General features: G+C 50.9%; 5 protein-coding genes across 5 annotated transcripts; 3 read left to right on the top strand and 2 right to left on the bottom strand.

The window, feature by feature from the left end:
- Positions 1 to 28: 28 nt before the first annotated feature.
- CDV56_103411 (uncharacterized protein) lies at positions 29 to 523 on the top strand (the record flags this gene model as incomplete). The annotated part of the gene is made up of 1 exon (XM_026757030.1): positions 29 to 523. A coding segment is annotated over one exon (495 nt), but the record flags the coding sequence as incomplete, so codon positions are not given.
- Positions 524 to 724: 201 nt separating this feature from the next.
- On the bottom strand, positions 725 to 6,796 carry CDV56_102658 (putative TFIIIC transcription initiation factor complex subunits Tfc3; the record flags this gene model as incomplete). Its single annotated transcript, XM_026756277.1, has 4 exons — positions 725 to 4,899; positions 4,953 to 5,397; positions 5,455 to 6,524; positions 6,730 to 6,796. 4 exons carry the CDS (start codon positions 6,794 to 6,796, stop codon positions 725 to 727), a joined length of 5,757 nt encoding a protein of 1,918 aa, XP_026610192.1.
- A 1,332-nt stretch (positions 6,797 to 8,128) lies between these two features.
- CDV56_102325 (uncharacterized protein) lies at positions 8,129 to 9,452 on the top strand (the record flags this gene model as incomplete). The annotated part of the gene is made up of 6 exons (XM_026755944.1): positions 8,129 to 8,306; positions 8,383 to 8,501; positions 8,558 to 8,619; positions 8,679 to 8,704; positions 8,774 to 9,123; positions 9,186 to 9,452. 6 exons carry the CDS (start codon positions 8,129 to 8,131, stop codon positions 9,450 to 9,452), a joined length of 1,002 nt encoding a protein of 333 aa, XP_026610191.1.
- Positions 9,453 to 10,374: 922 nt separating this feature from the next.
- Positions 10,375 to 19,233, bottom strand: CDV56_100928 (FMP27 family protein; the record flags this gene model as incomplete). Its single annotated transcript, XM_026754547.1, has 4 exons — positions 10,375 to 10,429; positions 10,485 to 10,582; positions 10,642 to 14,583; positions 14,635 to 19,233. The coding sequence occupies 4 exons, from the start codon at positions 19,231 to 19,233 to the stop codon at positions 10,375 to 10,377; spliced, it is 8,694 nt and encodes a 2,897-aa protein (XP_026610190.1).
- A 3,403-nt stretch (positions 19,234 to 22,636) lies between these two features.
- CDV56_100167 (translation initiation factor 4B) lies at positions 22,637 to 23,488 on the top strand (the record flags this gene model as incomplete). The annotated part of the gene is made up of 5 exons (XM_026753786.1): positions 22,637 to 22,640; positions 22,738 to 22,794; positions 22,849 to 22,893; positions 23,057 to 23,137; positions 23,198 to 23,488. Coding segments are annotated over 5 exons (478 nt in total), but the record flags the coding sequence as incomplete, so codon positions are not given.
- Between the last annotated feature and the right edge of the window lie 526 nt (positions 23,489 to 24,014).

Raw genomic sequence — 24,014 nt, 5'->3', positions numbered from 1 at the left:
GGATGTGGGCGACGGTGTGAGGAGGCAGTATGCGGCTGAGAGCCGGGGGTGGGTGTGTGATGTTTGCGAGGGGGGGAGGTCGAATGAGGAGGTGTTGGGCGAGTGGAGGGAGGTTTGTCGGGCGAAGGGGGTGGCTGTTGAGGATGAGGATGAGAATGGGGGTCCGCGGGAGGAGGGTGCTGCTACAGACGAGAGCAGGCAGGGTGATGGTGCTGCTGCTGCTGCGTTGGAAGCGGAACCGGCGCATACGGGTGCAGAGACGGCTTCTTCTCGGCAGGAATCGCGCGCCCCGTCGTCAACGACTTTGGTGGATGCTGCGCCGTCGTCGCCGCAGGTATCGTCTCTGTCGTCTGCGCCTGCGCCTACGCCGACACGCACGACCCCCGTCCAGACTACTTCCCGTCCTGCTACCGCACAATCCACATCCTCGGATGCCCCCTGGCTCGATCGAGCCATCCTGGGTGTTCTCATCGCGTTGGCGTTTATGATCATACGACGGATGGCAAAGTCAGAGGAGTATTAGCGGCTGTCTTCCTTTCTGTTAGGTGGGCTGGTCCCAAGGAACTATTTTGGATAATTGATTTGTTTTTCTTGGTTGATTGGTGCATACACGGAGTGATGTTTATTCGAGGTTCGGCTCGCTATCATGACAGTATACTACACAGAGCTTTGTTTGAAATTAGATACTATTACATCTCAGATCCGCGAGTCAGGTAGTTGGTAGTCATGCCAACACCATCCACCACCATTCCTGAACTTGCCATCCGGTCGTCTCCTCGACGGCTTCTTCATACTCGTTCTCCCTTCGTAGAACCCCCACATCCGCCATCCATCTGAACAGGAGCAGCACCTCCCACGCTCCCATCGACGGTTGCACCATGCTCGCAGTCGCCTTGGCACTGATCCCCGGGCGCGCCGCGACGATCCCCACGACAGCCGCCACGGCAAACTCCCAGAGCACTCTGACAAAGTTGCCATGGATATCAAACCACAGGGGAATCTTCTCCGGGACGAATTCGCCTTCGGTGATGGCGGCACGTGGCGGACACGGCGGGGGCGTATTGGCGACTTTCTCCCGGATCGGGTTGCCGTATGGATACGACCCCTCGACGGGTTGCACCTCGACGACGAAGCGCAGCTTATCTTTATCCATTTGTCTGGTCAAATAGCCGCCGTCTGTAAGACCGAATTTGTCCCGTGGGGGATCCTTCGGTTTCAGGATGATTCTGCGCTCGGCGGCGAGGTTGATCAGGGCGAGGATGTCGCCGTCTTCCGCGTGGTAGTTGATGGCGAACGAGCCTGTGCTTTGCAGTGCCGGATCCAAGGTTCCGGTTTTGAACCGCGCGGCTCGCCGGAGCTGCGTAACCTCGATGTTCCGCCTGCGGCCCAGCATGTGGAGGAAGAACTCGGTGATGTCGTAGTTGCGGCCCGGTGTAATGCGCCCTCTGTTGCCCTGCGATACTACCCGCTCCGTCGTCAATGACTGCAGCGCATCGTCGACAAGTCTGCCTCCGAAATTGGCCAGGGCCTGCCGGGCCTCCGCGGGCCGGTACGACTCCTCCGGTGCGACGATGTTGGCTCGAACCCACGTCTTGGCCACTTGCAACCGGGCAAGCTCGGCCTGTCGTGCTGTAGGTTGAGCCGGCTTCTCAGGCAAGGGGATGGCGAAAGGAACGCCTGCGTAGAGAGCACGTCTGCGGTTCACAGTCACTCCATGGGTATTCTGATAGAGTTCATCCAGCGTGACCGACGCCTCCTCGCGCAGCTCAAACACGCTGTCGAACTGCTCCTTGGTAGCAGGAAGATCCGGCAGCTTCTCGGACTTGGGAATGTCCAGCTCTGCCTGTGCCCAGTCGACAACCCTCTCCCAATCATATCCCTCCAAGTCTTCATAATCGATCGGCGGCACCTGGCCATTCGCGTATGCCACAATGAACCGTTCCTGAAAGTCACTCTGCATCTTCGCTACATGCAGTCGGTTTCTGCTGAGAATATTCTTCCCCCGCTCTTGGATGATTTTCGGGTCCTGGTTGGGAAAACTCTGGCAAACTAGCTGCCAGTCAACGATCTTGCCTTCATAGCCGCCCGCTAATGTCCTAACGACCACGATCGCAGTCAAAATCCTTTCGGCTATCAGTCGTGGCAGATGCTGAAGAGCTCGATTCCGGCGGGCAGACGGTCGGTTTGGCGCTTTTGCCACAACGACATCTTCGGGTCCTTTCGCAGCTAGTGAATAATTCAGTTTCTCCAAGCGACGGTTTTGCGGGACGTAGTTGTTGCGCCGTCTACGTGAGTCAGCGGAGAACAGCAGATCCACTGCATCCAGCGAGTCGTCAGAATCTTCAGAGTCAGAGGAAATTTCTGATTCCGAAGGCTCTTCCGATTCCTCTACCTCTTCCGGTGGAGGTTTCTCAGGTTCCAGTAATTCCAAACGGCGAGCTGCTTCTCTGATCTTCCTGATTCTCGGAACGCGCACCCTAGGATAGGCGCTCCGATCAATTTCAATCTGGATATCCCCTTCTATCGGGACTTCCTCTGGAAAATCCTCAAAGGTTTGATCGATAAAAGGAAACTCCTGGCCTTCTTCTGCCCGTCTTTCAAGTATGAATTCTTCGTTTTGGAGCTCCCACCTCAAAATCCCACCGGTCTCCCAGAAGAACTTGCTTGTCCGGGGATCCACGGTCCCAGAGAAGTCTACTGGGCGTCCTTTTACCTGGTCCAACAGGTCATCCAGAGATTTCGGGAATCGAAAGGCGGCTCTTGCACGAGCAACGGCCGCAGCTCGGAGCGCAACGAGCCCGGCCTCTGTCGAGAAGGTGCCCGTACTTGAATGGAACGTCTGCACTGTATTCATGAGCATCGCATAAGGTGCCATGAGTGAAATAGGCATCCAGAGGCGTTTCAACCTGCGGGGAGCTCTGGGGGCTTCCTCTTCTCCTTCTTCTCCAGCTGGGGTGCGATGCTTCAGGATACGTTTTCGTCGCTGACCCTTTTCTCGGTCCCTGGAGATGGGCGTCAGATCGCGTTCCAGAGAATCCCGTGCGGCCCCTCGCTGAAGTTTGGCGAGTCGAACAACTCCAGAGGGACGTCGAATCTCCGTATCTGCCTGGAGGCGCTGCAGTAGCCGTCGTTGAATGCTTTGTCCCTTTCTCTTTTCCAGAGCCAGGACAAAGGCTGGCTTTTGATGTAAATGCACGGTAATCCCACGCTCAATAGGGAGTTTCACCACCTTGGGTTCGCCGCTCGGCGTACTCTTTGCACTTTTCGCACCTGATTTTGTCATTTCAGGATCCACTTCAACGCCGGGTGGGAAGTAGTATCGGGCTGTTGTGGTAAGCATCTCGTGCTGCAAGTCTTTGATTATCGGATCGTCAGGCTGCAATTCAGGCTTGGCGATAATACTCTTTGTTACCATTACCCCTTTGCTGTCCCTCCCGCTGAATGTGAACTGCCGAAGTTTGCCTGCATCAATCATGTGTTTAACAGATGTCTTGATTGTGCGCATGTCGGGCTTTTCCTTGTATCTGGTCTTCTTCCATGCAGTTGCAAATGGGTACCATATTTCGGTACCCATGGAGTACGCGCCTCCAGCTTTCTCAATAATATCCATGATGATGCTCCTACGTAAGACCGCAACAGAGCCGACTTTGTCTGGCCTCTTTGTGCGCTGTCTCTGCCCCTCTGGCGTCTGCGATACGTCGCGCTGCTCAACGTCTTGTGTCTGGTCAGTGGGCTTGAGGTCGATAGCATCGGCTTCTTGGACGTTAATAGTAGTAGTGCCTGATTCGGCAGTTGCAGCTGGGGCGTCCTCATCCACCGCCATGTCCTCATGAGCTGTGCCTTCCAATGGCGTGTCCATTGCTTCTGCGTCAACCGGGCGGTCTTCTCCATTCTCGGCCTTGGGAGGCTCTGCTGGAGCAAGCTGCTCAGCGACATTTTCCATCGTGGCTGCCGGAGAAAGGGTTGAGGCAGTTTCTTCAACTCGCGGAGCTTGAGGTTCATATCGAGGCTTTTTGGACGGTGTTTCTAAGATTTCACGAGGCCGCGACAGGGCGACTTGCTTTTTTTCTGCTGTTGGCGGAACTTGTGCCACCTCAGTGTCTAGCCCTTGCATGCTCTTGTGGACTGCACCATCTTCCTTGGTAGGAATTGGAGACGCTTCTCTTCTCCGTTTGTTGGCCCGAGAAGGGGCTGGCTCACCAGTCCTCTGTCCACCTGACAATGGTTCCTCAGACATTGAGACATCAGCCTCAGCAACATCTTGAGAAACCTCGGTGTCTTCAAGACGTCGCTGTTTAGACTGTCTTTCATGATTCGGCTCAGGTTCTGCCTCGAGGTGAATCTGACTTCGGAGCGTTCTTTTCGTACCTCTCGAAGGAGTGTCTGGCGCTAAAGAAGTCGTTGCAGGGGTATTGATCGCGGTAAATGAGGTAACAGGGGTCTGTTCAACACTTTGGGCACGAGAAACTTGTTGAATGGTGCTAGCAGCCTCATCTTCTGGTTCACCTCCCTGGCTCTCAGTGAACCAAGGCAGTGTTGCTAGTTTTGGAGACTTGAAAACTGCAAGGCGGGAGATTCTCGGACGACCTTGTCGTTTCCCCGCTGGTCTGCGTCGTCCGCGAGGGGTGATGTACACACCAGGTTTTGTGCGCTCAATGAGCAAGACACTGTATTCAGTCCACGTTTCGTCCAGTCCCAGCGCCTCGAGTTTCTCTTTTTCAGACATTCCTCGAAATCTCTCTGCGTCGCGTTGTGCTTTCTTCAAGCGCCTGATAGTCCCGGGGTCTTGCTCGGGAACTGTTTCCAACTCAGACAGATGTTCATCTTCGAGCTTTACTTTGTTCGGGGTCCCCTTCGGACGCCCGGTTCGATTCATGCGTGGCACGCCGAAACGTATTACTGATCGAGAATCAATATCGGTGATTCACTCCTTGTCATGAGCCAAAACTTACTATAGCTACCATCCTTCAGCCGTACCGGCGTAGGATCATGTCCAGTGCAGTTGTAATCCGCTGGGTTGACTACCAAGATGCCAGCCAGAAGCGACGCATTGCCATTCTTGACGAGATCCTTCGTAGGGACAGCTTTGGGCAATCCATTTTCATCCAGTTCGGGAACAGCATCGACGGGCGGTACACGAATTTTATCTGCCTTGGTGTCCCTGGGGACAAACTCGACAGCTTCCCACGATGCCTCTCCGGCATCAACGAGTTTTTGGAAGTTCGCCGTAGAGTAATGAATATAATGTGTGATGGTCTTTTCAAGTGCCGTGTCTCGCACAATGGCTAGACGGCGCAGGTGCAGGGGCTGCGACAGCTGCCAGCATTCCACTAACCGGGCCAATGTGTTTTCCAGTGGTCTGCGGAAGAAGCTCCCGAAACCAGCTCGGAGGAGATCCTAAAGAAGGTCAACAGGAGCCATCTCACACATTGTGCTATCCATTTGCAAACTCACTTGGTTGGTAATGCCAGAGGTTCCCGCTTGGTCGACAATGTCGAATATCTGATTATGTATGTTGCGATCCGGAGACCAAGCAGGAATCGTTCGACCAGCCTCCTCCACATCCCCTTCTTGCTTGACCATACCAACTGCTTTGTGGATCCCCGCAGAGGAGAAATCTTCACTGGCATCAGCTGCACCTGAACCGTCTTCCAGCTCTAACCCATCCTCCTGCTCGAGGTTGGTGTAAATACTTGCGCTATATTCATGGAATAGCTCATAGTCCCTTTCCGTCGGCTCGCGAATAAGCATCACACAGGGATGCAGCTTCTTCATATCATCCGCATACTGTGACGTCGCCCTAACGCGCTTGAGCACACCGATACGTTCGAATTTGCGCAGTGCTCGGGAGAGAACTCTCCATCGCCAGGGATCGGCGAACCCGAGAACCCTCTTGAGGTCGGTGCGGGAAATAATCTTGTACTCCCGAAGGATGGCAAAGAGCTTGTCGCTGAAGTCCTTAAAGTCGATAAGGCGCTCTTCCCGATCGGCCGCTGTGCCTGCACCAGAGAGGTCGCACTTGGAGAATCTTCGCAGCACGCACAGACTGGTCCGCACGGACTTGATCTGTATCGCCCTTTTCTCAATGTACCCCTTCTGTTGTAGCATGTCGGTCCGCTTGGGGACGGAACGCTTATCCTGGCCACTGAGTCTCACTAGATCTGTTTGGAAGATTCCATTGGATTTATGGGACGCAATGATGGAAAGAAGTGCGAATTCCAAGGGAAGGACTTTGGTCTCATCCGGCTCATGACCAGCCACCGCTAGCCATCTCCTTTCCCTAGAGACGAAAACCCGAACCGCATGGTCAGGATCCGCCTCATGAACGAGTCGCTCAGCATCATTCAGGGGCAAGTGATTGCTCTCTCGATCTCGGCCGACTGAGACCTCTGGGTGTCTTGTCAACCAAGACCAGACTTTTTCCTGGAATGGGCGATCCACAGTATGACTCCGTGCAGATGTCTCTTGGGCTTCCCTGGAGTAGAATGCGTCGATGAAAGTCAAGATATCCGCGGGAGATGCGCCTATGCATGTTAGTTAGTGTGAGTGGTGTGAATAAGATACCATGTGAGGATGAAGCTAGAGATGAACTACATGACGGGCAGTCTTATTGGATGAATGGGAGACGGCACTAAGGTTGAGTATGCTTAAACTAGTTGGTGCGGATGCAGCAACATGCAGGAGAAGTGGGAAAAACACAAGTACGACGACGCCAGAGGACAAACCCACCTTGGTCGCCACAGAGCGCAATCTCCGCGAGAAGATGATCAATCAAGTCTTGTAAGCTGGGAGCCATCTTGTCTCCATGGTTCTAGGACAGCCGGTAGAGTTCTGGATGAACGAGGTATCATAGCATAGAGTTGAGAAAAAATTCTTCTGCGGTTGGTAAATGGAAGCAGGAGACGAGATTCGAACCGCCGCCGTAGGAGAAACAAAAATCGTGAGCGGGAGAAACGAAAAACTTGACGGGTGGCGGATGTTATCACGTGATTTTGCACCGACGCTGACTGTCAATGATATTCCCAACAACTAGTTATAACTACTGAGTCTACAACAGGGGCCAGTTTGGAAGGCAAATTTGACTCCAATGATCCAGACTATTTCCCATTCGAATGAGACAGAAAAACCACAAAAAAATAAATGACAAGGGTGGGATTCGAACCCACGCCCCTTTCGAGACACGGAAACTGATGAATCAGTTTATTGCCAGTTCCTGAACCGTGCTCCTTAGACCACTCGGACACCTTGCCTGGATGCTAAGATAACACAAGTAAATGTTTTATATCCTTTTTTCAAGCATATTTCTCCACTCAATGCTATGTCCGTACTGTTTGCATAAAATACTCATGCTGGGATCGCTAATGATCAGCCGGGTGGGTCTGGAACCCAAGTGTCTCAAGTCTCGACTTTGGCATACTTTGCAGGATGCAAACTGTATCCTGAGATCCGGTGCCGTGAGTCCGTGACAGAGATGAACAAGGCAATTGTTTGGTGCTCATGGCCCTATAGATGTTCAGTTGCTATGATTGTCAATCAGTACTGCCATTAAGTAGTAAGGTACTACTTACCTCCACTGTATATTCTAAGACAACAGCATGGCAGGGATAGGATAGACATACATCACCCAAGCCATGAACCCCGTGTTCATCCTAGGTCAGGTTATATCATTCTAGACTCATTGCCAATGGAGGTTGATCGCCGACCAAATCAGAGATATTATAACATCCAAACAACCAAGAAAAATGACAGCGGGTCGACAATAGCAACAAGATGACATCATCAGCCCTGAGGCCTGTTACGTCAGGCACCATGCTGGTTGGGGAGCCTGAGGAAACTAAGTCCGCTATCCAAAGAAACCTTAAAATAATACTCACGGCGAAGGCGAGTATATTCAATCCGTCAGTTCCGGACGCCTCCGTCTGTCTGCTGAGTTTTGGATGCTAATGATAAAGCTTCAAGTTCGCCTCTTTTCAGCTTGACTTGCAATTATTATTCCCGTTGTTCATCATCATTACTCCGAGCGCTCACACCAGCGAGCGCCTTGCCATGAGTCTCACCGTCTAGCCACTCCATCTCCGAGCGCAGCATCGCACACCACTCATCCAACACAAATCGCCACTCTGGACTGATGGAGGAAGGAACTTCCACCACGGTGCCCCTAGAGCCTCCCCCACTGCCTTATTCATTGCATACCAGAAAGAAATCTATCGCCTTTTTTTGGACAGTGTTTATCCTCGATACATTGGCCCAACCTCTGGTGCTCTACTGGGCTCTGTGGTACGCCACGGACTTGTCGCATAATGTGGGTATGTAACCGAGTTCTTATTGCATGTGCTATGGACTTGGACGGGCTGCTCATCACTCACCACAATGGACGGATAGTCTTCTCCATCGTCACTGCGTCCCTTGGAGGTGTCTCCGTCTTCGAATACTTCTACCGTCTCTATCACCTGATACGGAAAGATTCGCGGTCTCGACCATTGAACGCAAGGAAATCATGGGTAGGCTCGGAAAGGATATTAAGCATGTGATGACGAGTACTGATATTCGGCGGTAGCTGGATTTCTTCCATATCAATTTCACTATTGTCTGGTTGATTCTGGCAGTCGAGCTCATTGTGTAAGTAACGCAAGTCTGCGAGCCGTCGTCGGAGTTAGGATGCTAAACAGTCTGGTCAGTGGTACGGTGCAAACGGAACCATATGGTATGTCTCCATGCTCGAGTTTCATCCAATCGCCCTCCGCCTTGCTGATTATCCGCGGGAATTGAACAGTACGCCTCGTCGCCATGGTCCTTCCCACCGTGATGTTCTACTTTGGCGGCGTCTACCTTACCCTCGATATTCTCCGCATGTGTGGAGTCAAAGCCCCCTTTCGAATATCTTCCACACCAAAGGGCTCCGTGATGCCCACAGCCCTCTATGTCCTCATCGAAGATGTCGTTGCCGTCGACGGAGGCGGCGGCCAGATTTACCGATACGCACTGCGCACCCGATACCTCTCGAGCCCGTACTTCCGGCGCATGCTGTTCGAAATGAACATGTTCTGGGCCGGAGGTTCAATCGTCTGTGCAGCTGCCATTACCGCCATTATCTTCACTACCTCGACACCCGTCGCCTACACGGTCAGTCCCCATATTACATCCCAAAAGAGACCAAGATAAGACAATTACTAACATTCAAATAGCTGGGCTGGTCCCTCCCCTTCGCTTGGGCCGGCGTCTGGACCCTCATCACCATCCCCTGGGTGAAAAGCGACCTTCGCCGCGAGAAGGAAGCCTGGACGGAGAATCGCGGGCAGGGAGGCGTGCCAACATACACTGATGTCGTCGGTGCCCCGACGGCACGGACCCGTCTGGAATCTGTCCAGGACCACCTACCCAGTTTCTTGCCCTGGGTGCGGGAAAAGCAGTCGTCGCCGACTACTCCGTCTGATGGTCACTCGAACGTGTGATCATCCTGTCAACAATCTCTTCGATCCAATTGGAGCAGGTTAATCGGTTTTACGGTCGTTATGCTACTATGAACTATATCTGGCGTTGGGAGAGAACCGTCAAGTCGGGGACACGGGAAAATCGGACAGCATTTTTTCTTTATTCAAACACAATCAGAATCTACGGCGAGATGTGTGATGTACATAGATACCCCAGCGGTTGTTTCGGTATGATTTTCTTCTTGCTTTTCCACAAATTGTATCAACGCTCTCTTAAGCTTCAGTGCGCGTCTCAATGTCTTCTGTAACAATATCACCTTGTGTAGTATCATCAAGTCTGTCATCTCCTTTGCCAAGCTACCTGTAAGAAGCCGCCTTCGAAGAAAACAATGCTATTCCTATTATCCATCTATCCATTCGTGGTATCCAAAAACGAGCAAGGTACTCCCAACAGGGCGCCTGAAGTATGTACTATCAGAAGTATAACGACAGCACCATGAAATGCAACCAACTCGATCTAATCCCTCTCCATCGCCGTATTCCCATATGAAAAGAAAAAGAGAAAACAAGGCAGGGGAAGAAGAGAACTATACAGCGCTGAAGGCGGAGGACATAAACGGTGTAAATGTCGAGGAAATTAGAACATTGACAGGGAAAAAATGACGGGTGCACGAACAACCCGATATATCAAAGCCTATCTTGCAGGAGAAGAACAGAAAATGGATCAGGTATCTGACGCCCAAATACAATCCACTGCACAAGGGTGCACCATCGCACAAGACGCTCGAATGGGATTCCGGATATTGAAAACGAGGATGGCAAGGAGGAGAGACTATTCGGATTGAGGAGAGGGCAGGTTGGGGAAAGAGGAGATGGTGGTTGGAGTGGAGGTCGTACAGCTCGTGGCTGGCCTGTTGGAGCGAGCTGGGCTTTCGATAGGCTGTTATTTTCGCGATGGCAGCAACTTTCGCCCAAGGCTTCGGATGGTCATCTTGTGACTGCATTAATCTATTAGCGATGAGTCTCCCTTGACGCTAACTTCTTGGTATGTACCTCTCATCGGGCCCATCCCAAATCTTGGTCTCAGCTCTTGCAATAGCTTGGCCCGAGGTCATTGGGCGGTTGGGAGGATTGACGATCCTGCGAGATTGCTATGGGAGTGGTTAGTTCCTAACTGTTCTCTAGATTCGCACGACATTGCAGAACATACCTCCCAGCGAGCATCGACATCAACTTCACTCGCAGAGCGTGAGTCGAATGGTGTGCCTTGATCCTGGACGCTGAGCATACTTGAGCCTAAGGAATGCGATCGCGCGAGTGGGGAGGTTCCCGAGTGGATTGAGCGTTGAGATGTCGACTCCGAATATTCGCTGTTGGAGTCGTAACTCGCTAGGCTCTGGGGTTTGCCCGTATTTGACGCACTGTCCGGGTTCTGAAGGAGCTGAGATGAATTGGCAAGCTCGCGATAGCGTTTCAGTTGTTGCTTTGAAGGTCGATGATGAGAGAATTTGTTGCCAAGTATCGCAGGTGCATGAGAGATCAGAGCCTTGATGACGTCCTTCTTCAGTCGCAGAGCCAAATCCAAGTTGGACCAAGTCTTGTTCCGATATTCCAGAACAGGAAGTCGGAAGACAAAGTCATGGATGTCCTCGAGGTTGTGCTCCCCTTTGCCTTTGTAACTCAAACAAAGCACGACATCGTGCACCTTTACATGAGCAAGGGTCATATAGCTAGATGCGCGAGACATCATCTGAGATAGATCGTCTTGCGCCTCCTTGGATTTACCGCTTTTGTTCGGAATCAGGGTAAATTTCTTGCCTTTGTCTTCCCCGACATTGGCGGTCGAGCCATTGGCGAATGACTTATCTGTAGGTTGTCTGGAGAGCATTCGCATACTCTCAACTGACTTCTTCTTGCTCAATGAACTAGCACTCGTCGCTGGACGGTTCGATTGGGATACTCCCAGACGGTTGCTGTCCTTCTGCTCTTTCTTGTGAATCGACGTCATGCCAAGACCCTTGAGATTATGCGAACTTTGATGCGAACGAGGTCTCGTTTCGTCTGCCAGCGAAAGCGTGGGCTGCAATCTGAGCTCAATAGCGCCGGGGCCTTTTGTTCCTGAAAGATCGTCGGTTGACATGTCGCTTGTGTCCTGCGCGCTTGGAGGCGGAGACGGGTTATCATCGTCTTCTTCCGATTCCGAGGCATCCACAGGTTTCATGTTCTTAATCATGAAAGGTGAGAAACCACCTTCGAACGCATTGGAGCCAACATTCGGAAAGATATACTCGAACACTCTTTGACCAAGCTCGCGCTCCAACTGTATCTTGAGCGGGAACAGTGACACCTCGAAGTCATCGAGAACGGGAATACCAGCCACAGCTTCCAACATGTGCCACTTGACCTTAATCATATGTTCGTCGGGTTCGTCCAGGTTCTTGGCCTGGTCAAGATACGGCACGATGATTTGAGGGTAGATGGCGTCCGGCAGAAGGTTCAAGCCGTATATCCGTTCAACGGCCACGAGGTTGTGATTAGAGCCATCGCTGTTGTCCGTGCGATCATACTCAGCGTTCCGTAGCTGGAATTCGACCAACGGCTGAGACTGGTCCTTCATGAGATGCCATACTACCTCGGATGCAGAAATATTCCAGCGCAGAATTCCATTTGCTCCAGACATTGTCGGCTCGATCCGCCTTTGAGATGTCGTGATGGCTTTCATCAGGAAGAATACCTCGTCTTCGCATTGAGCCAGATCTTTTTCCAGCACCAACCGATCTTCCCAGCCATGCTTGTCCAAATACTTGGCGTTGATCTGGAAATGCTCTTTGATCTCCTCTAATTGACGGATGCGGGACTGCAGCTTGAACACCATCTCCGGAGCACCTCTCAAGTCGCTGAAATCCGATGTGAGAAGTATGCGTTCAAGACGTTCATTTCTGACTTTCTCCAACGGTTCGCTATAGAGCAAAAGATCCAGCACGATGATGTACATTGAGTAATACTCGGCCGAGTCGCAAATGGCCCGAAAGTGAGGAAAGTCAACGCTGATACGATCCATCCTGGTCTCTTGGCCATCTGGACCGACGTGTTTGGGGTGCCCTTTTGCCACTTCCTCATTGTACTTCAGACGCAAGTTGTTGTATTTGTCGTATCTCAAGCTAGCAGAAGTCTTCTGGATGATTCTTGAGAAACCAAAAGGATTCAGTTCAAAGTCAAACATGGCTTCGAGCGTTACCCAAGGTGGCCATGCCGATCCCGGAGAGTTGCCATACTTATTGCCGGCATAGAACTGCAAGTGATTCATCAGATTCTTCTGAGTTGCAACAAAGAACTGAGCACCATCCATGTCAAGGGAGAAGCGTCGCTGCACCAAACCGCTGACATCGTCTGAAACACGTTCTTTGTCCATAATGGAAATCACTTTCAGTTGCATTCCACTTGCTGCCACCAACACGACTGACTTCTGATTTTTCTCACTCTGAAGCTGAATCTGCGGCGCAATCAGCCGTAAATAGTAACTATTCTGTGGAGTGAACTCGGGCGAGATATTCTCGCTAGAGCTGTCCGAATCTGGCTGGGACTGGGTACTCGTGTCAACGCTTTCCTGTTCCTCGGCACTGACAAAGCGTTTGGTATCGTTCAGAAGTTGTTCGATACGATCCTCCACACTGTCGTCGTCTGTGTCCGCATTGGAAGGCCGTCTCGACTCGCCCTTGAACATTTTGGATCGTCTTTGATTGTTTTTGTTCTGTTCTTCAACGATATCGAGGATGAATTTGACGGCTCTGCGGGACATGTAGTACACGAAACCTCGTCTTTGGCTCACTTGATGAATGTAGCGCAGTATAATGTTGCGGAGAGAGTTGTTCCACTTCAATTGCATGTTGTGGATCAAAAAGCGGTTGTTGAAGTCACTAGCGTATTCATCGTTGCGCGACGAGTACAGGCCGTCGAGATCTGCTTCTTTGCCATCGTTCGTTGAATCCGAGTCAGCACCAAGTCGGAACGTGCTGTCACTCGCGAAGTTTTCAGGCTTTTTGTCCATTGGGATTTTGTCTTCGCGTGCAAGTTGCATTTCAAGACGACGAAGCCCGGTCATAAGGAAGGCACGTCTCCGAGCAAGTGATTCAGCCTGTCTGACAAAGTCATCATACTCCTTCTTAAGGTCGGGATTATGATCGACATCCTTTGCCATACGAAGCTCCTGCTCCCCAATCTGACGATCAAAGTTCCGTATTTGTGCATCAACGGTGGCGAGGCGATCCCTGATCAGTTCCATTTGTACCCGACGAGGTTCGTTGCTCTCAGACATAACGCAATCGTGAGTGGGCTCGTTCCCGAATGCGCTGTACCCTGTTTGATCTGGAGTTGTATCGCCATGATCAGTCTGGCGAAAGTAGGTAAAACGTGGGGTGAACGCAAGAGGGAGTATATGTGTTCTTGGGTTGGACTCTTGAGGGAGTATCCAATCGAGCTCAACAAAGTCATCCATATCGACCCAGTCAAGGTTTTGGTCTGGTATAGTGAATCGTGATAAATCAACCGAGGGAACTGGCTGTTGGAAGGAAGATATGATATCGTCCCGATTCTTCTCTATGTCATCGAGATTCGTTCCTTCAATACTGACTGAAACAGCTCTGAAATCCGCCGCCTGCAGATCCAATTGGCCTTGGTTGATTCGCATTGCGCTTGCCTTTGTTTGCTTCAGGCGACCCTTTGCTACCGTTTTGATTTGCTCCCGGCGCTGATGGATATCGAGCTTAAGACTGTCCAGACGAACCTTCAACCCTGTTGCTGTGACCACATCTTCGGCGTAGTCCTCACGATCCTTGTGTTTGTAGATGTGAGCCACAAATAGAGGGGCGAGGAGCAGTTTGTACTTGACAGTGGCAAGATGACGATTGAACTTCTTGCTGGTTTTGGTGATCCCAGGCCAAAGAGGACCCTGGCGGACGGGGAGAGACATCACACCCGAGAATAGAGACCACCAGTTGAAGAAGTGCGTAAAAAATCGCGGACTCAAGTGAACGGCGTTGTAGCTTGTTGAGGGCTGAAGATGGTCAACGTCCCAGTTCCTGCTCACAGGGGCAACGACAGAGATGGACAAGTGGATGTGGTTGCTCCGGAATCCACGATAGGCGTCGTAGTCCTGTGATGAGAAATTAGTCGGAAAGCTCTCCGAAAGACAAATTGTACGTACCTTTCGCTGCTCTGGATCGATAAACTCCGGATTTTGAAGGATCACATTATAATGCGGTTTGAAGTCAAACGACCGCTTGTCCCCATCTACGTTACGTTCGAAGACCAAACCGGCAACTAATCGGACATCGCCGGACAATTTCATCACGACCTTCTTGAAATGTGTTGCGTTCTTGAAATCGCTTGAAGAAGAACTGCTCTCCAAGTCCTGAGCGGTAGCCTCTTGTGCGTATCGAGCTTCGTGGCTGTAGTCTGGGATCGCCAGCACATATTCTCCACTTGTAACACTCATAAATTCCTTTGGATCGTCGCTAGTGTGGATTTCCCATTTTACATCTTTCCTCCAGCACATGACAAAGCCGCCTCCGAAGCCAGTCACCACATATGGATCCCGGGAGCCTTTAAGGCGCAGGTGAACGTCGCCGTCCTCCTTCCATAGAACTCGTATGCGCGAATGAAAACTTAGTCGAATCTTGTCCCAGAACCCGACTCTTTCAGACGGATCTATCTCGGTCTTCGTGAAGCCTTCTATGATCTTCATCATGTCCTGAATCACAGGCTGATAGGACATACCCCAGGAGATGCTCGTCGGAAGACTAGTATTGATTTCGATGGTAGGATCGGAGTAAGTCTTCACAGGAGACACGGATCGCCACACATCAATCAAGAAGGGAGGACTCGTTGTTCCATCCGAAAGTTCGGTTGATGGAACGAGTTCTAGCTGTACTTTCCTTGACGACCTGTAGTCGCGGTATTCTTCGGCTATAACAAAATCCGTTCGCAGCGACCAACTTGAGAGTCTGGGAGACTGGCCCGGACGTAAGCCTGGTATATGCAATAAGTCCAAGGGGTAGTCTCTCAGGTTGACTCGAGCTTCGCCCATGTTAAGATGGAAGCTCATTGGAACGAGCAACGCATATTGTGTGGAAAGAGGGATTCCCTTTCCAAGCCTATGGAGGAACGAAGGGTACTCTTCAATAGGAAAAGATGGTTTGTCTATGACTAGACTGAGATCAGTTATCAGAGCTGACATGATACCAGGCCTGTTCGGAATGGCGAGAATTTTCTCGGTTTCCGTAGCATCTTCAGGCGGCTCATCGGCCCCAGAAAAGAGAGTCCGAATTTCCTTGATGGAGCTACCCTGAAACCGAAAAGCAGCATCAATCTTCTGTTTCCAAGATCGAGCATTGTGCTCTTGAAGACGGAACCAAGCTTTTTCCTCTGGGATTTTGGAATCGCAAGACAGGCAAGCCGAGCCCTCCGTATCATACCGAAATTTTCTCCCTCGCCCAGGCTTCGTATCGTGAGCATGGCCGCGGGGCTTCGGATCAGCACTTTTGCTCCTCTTGGTGTCATGGCTTGTCCGTTCGCTGCGAAGGGTCCGATGGCTGGACCTTGTTCTCAACCTTGATGAGACCCGTCGCTGTCCTGACTCCTTAATTTTCTGAACTTTCAGCTCAAATGCCTCCTCTCGCGCCAAACGTTGTCGCTGTTCAAGTAGACCTGTCCGATAGATGCAACCCAATTTCCACTCGAATGCATCATCTTCTAGCTCGAATAATAATGCTTTACTCCGCAGCGAGATCCGTGGAACCTTCTTTGGTGGTTCTGGTTCCCTTGCTGAAATAAATTCAGATGAACGGTTCTTGAACCGATGATGGAGCTGCTTGAGAGCTTTAGCAGTATTGACCCAGTTGTCGAAGACACGATGCATGATCATGTGATGAGGGACCCCTATGCGGATAAAGTCGGCCCAGATGTCTATTGACTTCTCCTCGACTAAATTAGAGCCATGCTTTAGTTTGACCTTGCGCAGATCAACCTTGACGTTATTCATGCTGATGATTCTCGCCCAAACACCCTTGAGCTTCGGAGCTTCGGCATGTAAGCGAATCAGCTGTGCCTTCACAAAGGGAGATGACAGACGGTGAGAGCCAGCGGCCAATCCATATATCTGTAGCATCATTGGAGGATCTGCAGGCAGGAATGTTTTGATTTGAACGACTGTAGCTCTGACATCCACCGTGATGAGCTCGTTCCTTTTGAGGGGTGGCCGTGGAACAGATGGCGAGGTTGCAGAATCCTTCGACTGCCACTCGAATGGTGGCTGGGTTGGGGCTTCTGTAGGATGATGAATGAAGGCATCCTGAACAACAGACATCGCCACTCCAAGACAGTAATAGCGATAAAGTGAATACTGCAAATAGACACCTTTCAGGACCGAGTTGATATGGAAGATAGGACCGAGACGGTCACTTTGGGTGCTCAGTGCAACCTCAAATCGGGGAAGGGAGAAAAACGGCTCAGGCTCCAAGTAGTCTTCAGACTCAATCACAAAGCCTTCGAAGCCACGAGCGTGAAGAGCCAGCCGTCTCCCATCCGCAGCACCGTGTTGAATTTGTCTGGGCGGTGACGTTGGAGGAAATCGAAACGGCGATTCGTCACCGATGGTGGAGTGACTTGGGGTGCGTCGCCGTACAAGGTTGATGTGAGTCGGTTCAGCTTTTTGCGCTCTGTATTCCGCAGCCCATGACTGCATCTGTAGTGAGACTCCCCGGGAAAGCTTGGAGACGGTACCGTCCACACCAGCGATTTCCAGACTGAGGCCGGTGGCCTCAAATTGAAATTTGAGTAACCATGGCGGAATACGCCTCAGTATGCTCGGTTTCCTTTCTTCCAGTACCATCGAGGCCCTCCTCCTGTTCTGCGTCTGGGCTCGGAATTGCTCGACGACCTGGCGAATGCCCCGATTGACCTCACCATTGACCATGTGGGCGGAACATGTGTTCAGTGTCCCCGTAGCGATCACACAGACCTCTGGCGACGCATTAAGGAGGACCTTGAGTTCCATGGTCTCTGTAGTCAGCAAATTGTGCTTGACCCCGGTTGGGGTCTGATAGTACAACTTGTGGTCTGCGACCCGATATACTGACGACAGAGAATAATGTACTCCACCTTCCGACGAGTGCGAAGATTCTATATCGAGAGCTATAGTGGATATGGAGGAGATGAGAAGATTATAGTCATCATCAGAGCCGGCTGATTCTTTAGTTATGGGGAGGACGAGTCGAATGACGGGTTCATGCACGGAAAGTTTAATGTTCGCTTTCGGAAGCAGCCGTGAAATCAATCGATGATTGTCGCGCTTCTTTCCGCGTGAGGAGGATGCTCGTGTTTGAACCAGACCTAGAAGTCGGTCAAGATGGTGTGGTTCTAGATCGAGAGAGGGTGATGTGATAACAAAATTAGCAAAGAGAATATTTGTGTTGCGCTCCTCCGCATTATGGTCATCGAAAGAGCCGACAGTCTTGGAAGGGAGCGTAGTCTTGATTGTTGTAGTAGCCATAGGGATGTATATGATGTGATCCGTCTCGCCTGAGCTATCGTCCAAGCTTACTGAGAGAGAGATGGCGGCCAGAAGGGCCTGATGTGCGACGTCGTCCCGCTGAAAATACATGCGATGTGCGGGACTCCTTTGGTCCATGCGATGCAGGTCAACGCCGATTTCATGGGATATGACGTTCAAGTAGACCGATTTCTGCGCCGCAGAAGATGGCTGGACCACGCGAGACAGTCTGAAGAAGCTCAAAGCCAGTTGAATTTCCCGAATCCCACGTAGCAGGGAGCTTGCAAACTCTTTCGAATCAGCGACCGTTTGCACAATCGCATCATCACGACTGCCGGGCCTGTCCAACTCCTCGACAAAGTCGGCAAACGATATCTCGTCGTCCGTGTCATTGGTGATAGCTTCCTTCCTCGACCGCCGAAACTGCTTGATCCGTTGCGAGACGGTTGTCAGTTCGTCATATGGAATATGGAGTCTACCGATTTTCAGTGCAATAGAGGCATCCCTGAGACCATTGAGATCTCTATGGAGGAGTCCGTGGATATTGATTTGAACATGATCCAGAAGCTCAGCCGGCTCGCTGCCATCGACCGCGAGTAGGACGTTTTGCACATTCATGATCCATTCGGCCGGGCATGGTTCACCAGACTCATCCTTCTTTCGGCGAAACAACTTTGCCCGGTCCACCATTTTCCGCCTGGTGTCCACCGTCAACGAGAGCGATCCTATCTGAAATTGACCAGCTTCGAGGAAGTTGATAGTTGTATTCACGGCAACGACGTCCACCAATTTGAGCCAATGTATCTTCCTGTGTAGCTTCTTTACCTGCTCCTTCATCCGTGTGAGTGATTTCCACGTCTTGCTCCGCGGAGCTCGTGCTGGAGTGCTCTCCCCTCCATCCTGCGAAGTATCCCCCACGTCCGAAGAGCTTCGAGGCTCTAGCGCATCCGCCTTTGCTGTGTTGCTCTTACCCTTGCTCAAAGCTGAAGGGTTCACGGTCACCTTGAGTTCCGTCAAGCGAAGGCTCAGCCATGTTGGCTGCGCGAAGGAAGGAGGATGTAGAGATAACCCCAAGCCACGAAGTTCGATTTGTATCCCTTCTCTCGGAACGTAGGCAATGCGGCGGAGTGAGAAATAGCCGATTCGCTGAATAGAAACTCCCGTCGCAATCCGAACGATGGCGAAGATAAGGAACGAGGAAAGGTAGAGGAGGAGGAAACCCACGAGGACGGTTGTCGGGCTAAAGAGTGTCATCGCGTCTCGCGCCAGTAGGGAGACCGATCCGTCGAACAGGAGCCAGAGGATTGACAGCACAAATCATCGAGATACTGGTGGATGCTGCGAATAATTTGAGACAGTTATAATATAAAAAGTCGCCGACCCGACCTCTCTAGGCTAGAATATTTTTGCCTTGAGGAATGACCCGCGATTCGAGCAATTCTCACAAGCGTTCGGAGTCGGCGAGGGACAGGTCTCAGTTAAGACCAGAATTGCGCACTGGCCTGCAAATTGTCCGAAGAAAGCCTCGACAGTGATAGTCAGGCATGCTTCGGACAGAATTTAGTAGATTCAGAATATGAGGGATATTAAATGATGTTAGGGGGGGGTGTCATAAGGCGATAGATAGATCCGGAGCGGACGAACCATAGATCCATCATCTATCAAACTAGTTATCCCAAGAAGAATAATGTCAGCAACAAGCGACCAAACGGTGGTTTGCGGGCAAACTGGGACAATCTGGAAGCGGAAAGCCTGCCCACTTGGTCAGAGCTAACCAACTACGGTCCTACGGAGTACGTACCTATCTGTGGCGGATCGGCTGTCTCGGCATTATTGGTTACTGCCAACTGGCGACTCTGCTAATCTAGTAGGTACCTATGCTCGCCTTTAGCCGGAATAATATGAGCCGCAGAATGTTACTATCTCAGGAAATGACTAGGGCGTGTCATACAGAATGAAATGTGCATTGAATTTCCCTGCTTTGACAATAGGTTGATCATCCCGTAAAGGACCCTCGACCTATAAATCATAAAGCTTTGGACGTGCCTAATAACACTCACAAACTCAGGAATAGGAATAGGGCCCCCCAGAATGCTGTCGATCTTTATATCTAATTAAACTGACTCCTCTATATGACATGTCCCCTTTCGTATGTGTTACTCAATGACAACATTCAGGGGTAGGATTAGATATATCTGTCATGATAAAGACCAGGAGACAAGCCAACAAATATGCAAATTTCTATATATTCAATCAAGGCTTTCGTATTACATTTGTCTCTGGACTATCACATTGCCATTGAATCATTAAAACAATTATTTTGCACTTTAATGTCATGATCAGGGCAAATTTGACTCTGAGAACTTTTGTATGTATTTGAGCTGTGATATACAGGGGTGTGCCCTTTTGTAAAGTCGATGAAAGTAATGGAAAATTTGCCAATAGTAATGGTGAGGCACTCTCCAGCTCATTGAGTTGGCTATCTTACAAATTACTCCTCTCTATATAATACAATACTTCTGCGCACCGTTCCCATCAGAAATATCCACACCCATACTTAGCTGGCTTTTAGCGAAGAATCAAAATTCTTCTCCTCAGACCTTGTTGAGCAACAATGATCGGAACCCTTCATAGCTCAAGATGCTCACATCTGACGAAATTTCTAAATGCAACCGGAGCTGGGTTGCTGTACAAGTCCGCGATGATTGTACTTTGTGAACATATCCATAACCCTGGAAGGGAAAGGAAGTCTGATGTCGATGCAATGCGATCATCTAGTTGATGAAGAACCCAGCCTCATCATGTCCTGTCCGCTTGCCTTGGCCTTCTCAAGGCCCTCGATCTTTTCGTCGATGATAGCTATCTCAGCCTCAATGCTGAGCAGTTTCTCACCCAGAATCCCCCTGTATTCGTCATCAGAGAGAGTCTTGAGTGGAATCCATTTGGAATCTGCTAGTCGTTGCAGAATTGGCTTCGTTGGGGTATTTGCGTGTTGCACCTGCCATGCATCGATAGCATTGTAAGATCTTTGACCCAGGTAGCCGAGCAGCGAGAATACGACAACTCCTGGGATGAGACGACCTCCTGAGCCGAAATCGCATTAGTAGTGGTTCCCTGTCAGTCACACATTTCACGCAGTCCTGGAGTTCAAGTACCCATTAATCTGGTCACGGCGCCGCCAGCGATGCCACCAGAGAAAGCGCTGACATAGGCTCTCTGTTTTGGAGAGGCCCTATCCTCATAGTGGAGACTTAAAATGTTACTCCTCAGCCCTGCGATTAAGTAGTCAGCATCACGAGCATCCAACATCACCAGACATGGGAGGAATGCGACTTACACCAGAAGGAAGTCCCACATGCAAACCAGTGGATACCGCAAGAAATCGAATGAATTACTGGATGAGGAGACCTTATGACACCGGAGATACCTCCATAGACGAGGCCAGCAGAGCCTGAATGATCAAGTAAGCATTTTTTCTTGGAGAACCCCGTAATATTTGGACCATCGGAGATCGCAAGGGCAAGTATCTGGATTGCCCGGACAGGGTGAAGAACTCACCGCTCAAAGCTCCGGCTTTCAATGACGCCAACCACACATTCTCTCCTAATACAGGCCTCTGACCATTCTGTCCGCTCATATTGCGACTGATCAGGGAATATAATTTCGCAGCATGCCGCTATGGTTGGCTACTTGAGAGCAATAAGACCGGTTGTTATCTAGATGTTCATAGGATGGCGGGAATCCACGTGATCTCGGGTCATGTGCAGACGATTTCTACCGTCCATTGCCTTATCGATCATCTATCCATCTACTACTTAACAGGATTCAGCAGTGTTTCACCTTACTCTATTTACAGTTCTACACTGATCGGGCGTCTCGAGAAAGAATAAGTACAAAGTAGGACAAATCTGCTTGTGAAGTGTCTTAATTTGAACCGCAGGGTTATTTTGCCTGTAATACAGTTGCCCCTCCACCTATCTACCCCTGGACCCAGCCAGGTACCATACTGTCGAATGTATCCCTATAATGGTCTCTTCATGCCCTTTTAGTCTCCATCAGCTTTGTATTCTACGGATCCTGGCCTTTCATGAGTCTCAATATCCTGTCGGATATGTAGAAGTATGGCTGCAGAATAAGAATCGGCTTCGGGCTAAGGCACAAGCTTCCCTCGTTGTATTACTAGATTAGTTCAAGATGGCTTGCATTGGGCCGATCTATCTTGAAACAAAGTTAGAAGTATGATAGATAGTGATTATCAAGTAACAGCTGGATAAGTAATTGCCTGATTATCTGGAAAGAATGTGCATCGTCTTGATGCCACACCAAGCACCGACGGGACAAAGCCCTGGGGTTGGGTCGAGGCCGGAAGCCGCACCAACACTTTTTTTTTCCTGAGGCTGACTTTTCTAGCGTCATACTAAAATTTATCCTCACGGATTAACCTACTTTCCCCCCCTCTGTCCTTTCAACTGCGGAGTTCACCTGCAATAATTCATCACACGTCTACTTGTTCAAACAACTAGACGTCATTTCTTGCAATCATTATTATCTTCCTGTCTGGAAGTTTTCTTATAACCCCTTTTAGGCCCATCTAACATCCTACCTGAGACGCGCACAAGTCCCTTGGCGCGTTTCCTGAATTTCCACAACCGCAATCATGGGTTTGTTCCACCTCGGACCCCTCCTTCAGTGCATCCCATCAGTGTCCAGATCAGATGCGTCGAAAATTATGATGAGTACTGACGGCTTCCGATGCAGCGCCCGCGAAGCAGAAAGCCCAGAAGATGTCTATCAGCACCTTCTTGGCCGACGAGAGTAGGTTCCCACACAAATTCCCCCCGCGGAGATGGACTGTGCTAAGCGAAACAGGCCTTGGCTCCTGGGCCGATGAGATGGAGGATATGCCTTTGCCTGGTAAGTTGCAGAACTCCCGTCGGTGAAACACACTCGGAAAATGATGGTTTTGCTGATTTGAGGACTTTGCAGCCGGTATGTACTAGGCGCACTATCGTGATACTTTTCCCCATGATAGTCTCTTCCACTTGCGATAAGGATGACAAGGCTAAAGGTGCAATAGCTCCTCCTTCCCAGCCTAGCTACGGAGGTGACCGCCGCGGCGCTGGTCCTTCTTCCGCTGGATTCGGCAGTAGCTTTGGTGGTATGGCTCCCGATCCCAATCGTTTCTTAAGAATGCAGTCTGAATGCTAGAGTGATACAGACCGCGAGCGTGGTGGATATGCGATTAGAGAGCCTCTCCCACTTCCTACTCAACCCCCTTACACCGCTCACGTTGGAAACCTTTCTTTTGATGCGACCTCGGCCGATATCAACGACCTGTTTGCTGGATGTGGTGTGACGAACGTTCGTATCGTTGAAGATAAGTTGACAAGAAGCCCCAAGGGCTTTGGCTATGTTGAATTTGAGACTGTCGACGGCTTGAAGAAGGCCCTTGACCTCTCAGGGACCACCCTTCAGGGAAGAGCGATTCGCGTCAGCATCGCTGAGCCCCGTAAGTATCTTCTCGCCCTCTCGAGGCATTTTGTGCGCAGGCTGACCACCCTCAACAGCCAAGGAGCGCGATGTCAAGGAATTTGACTGGACTCGCAAGGGCCCTCTGCCCGCTCCCGAGCAACCTTCCCGTCGTGTGCCCGACCGCTCGGCTTTCGGACGTAACCTCGACAACCTTTCCGATGCCGGCAGCGAACGTGCCGGTGGTCGTCGCAACTTTGAGTCGGATGGAAAGGTGCGCGACTTTGGCAACTGGGAGCGCAAGGGTCCTCTTTCTCCGGTGACTGGACCAGTTAGAGAAGGCGGCCGTCCTCGGAGCAACGAAGGCCCCGGTTTCAGAAGAAGCTCGCCCGCCTGGGGTGAGGGACGCTCTCAGGATGGCTCGAGACCCCCACGCCGCGAATTCCAGGAGCGCGCACCCACTGCCGCCGAACTCGATAACTCGTGGAGAGCCAGAATGCGCCCCGATCAGCCTCCTGCCAAGGAACCCAGTAACCCTCCCTCTCCCGCCGCCACCCCTGCCGCCC

Source organism: Aspergillus thermomutatus (assembly GCF_002237265.1).
Source record: "Aspergillus thermomutatus strain HMR AF 39 chromosome Unknown NODE_346, whole genome shotgun sequence".
NCBI lineage: Eukaryota > Fungi > Ascomycota > Eurotiomycetes > Eurotiales > Aspergillaceae > Aspergillus > Aspergillus thermomutatus.
The sequence above is the reverse complement of the archived record's forward strand: the minus strand, read 5'-3'. Positions and strand labels throughout refer to the sequence as shown.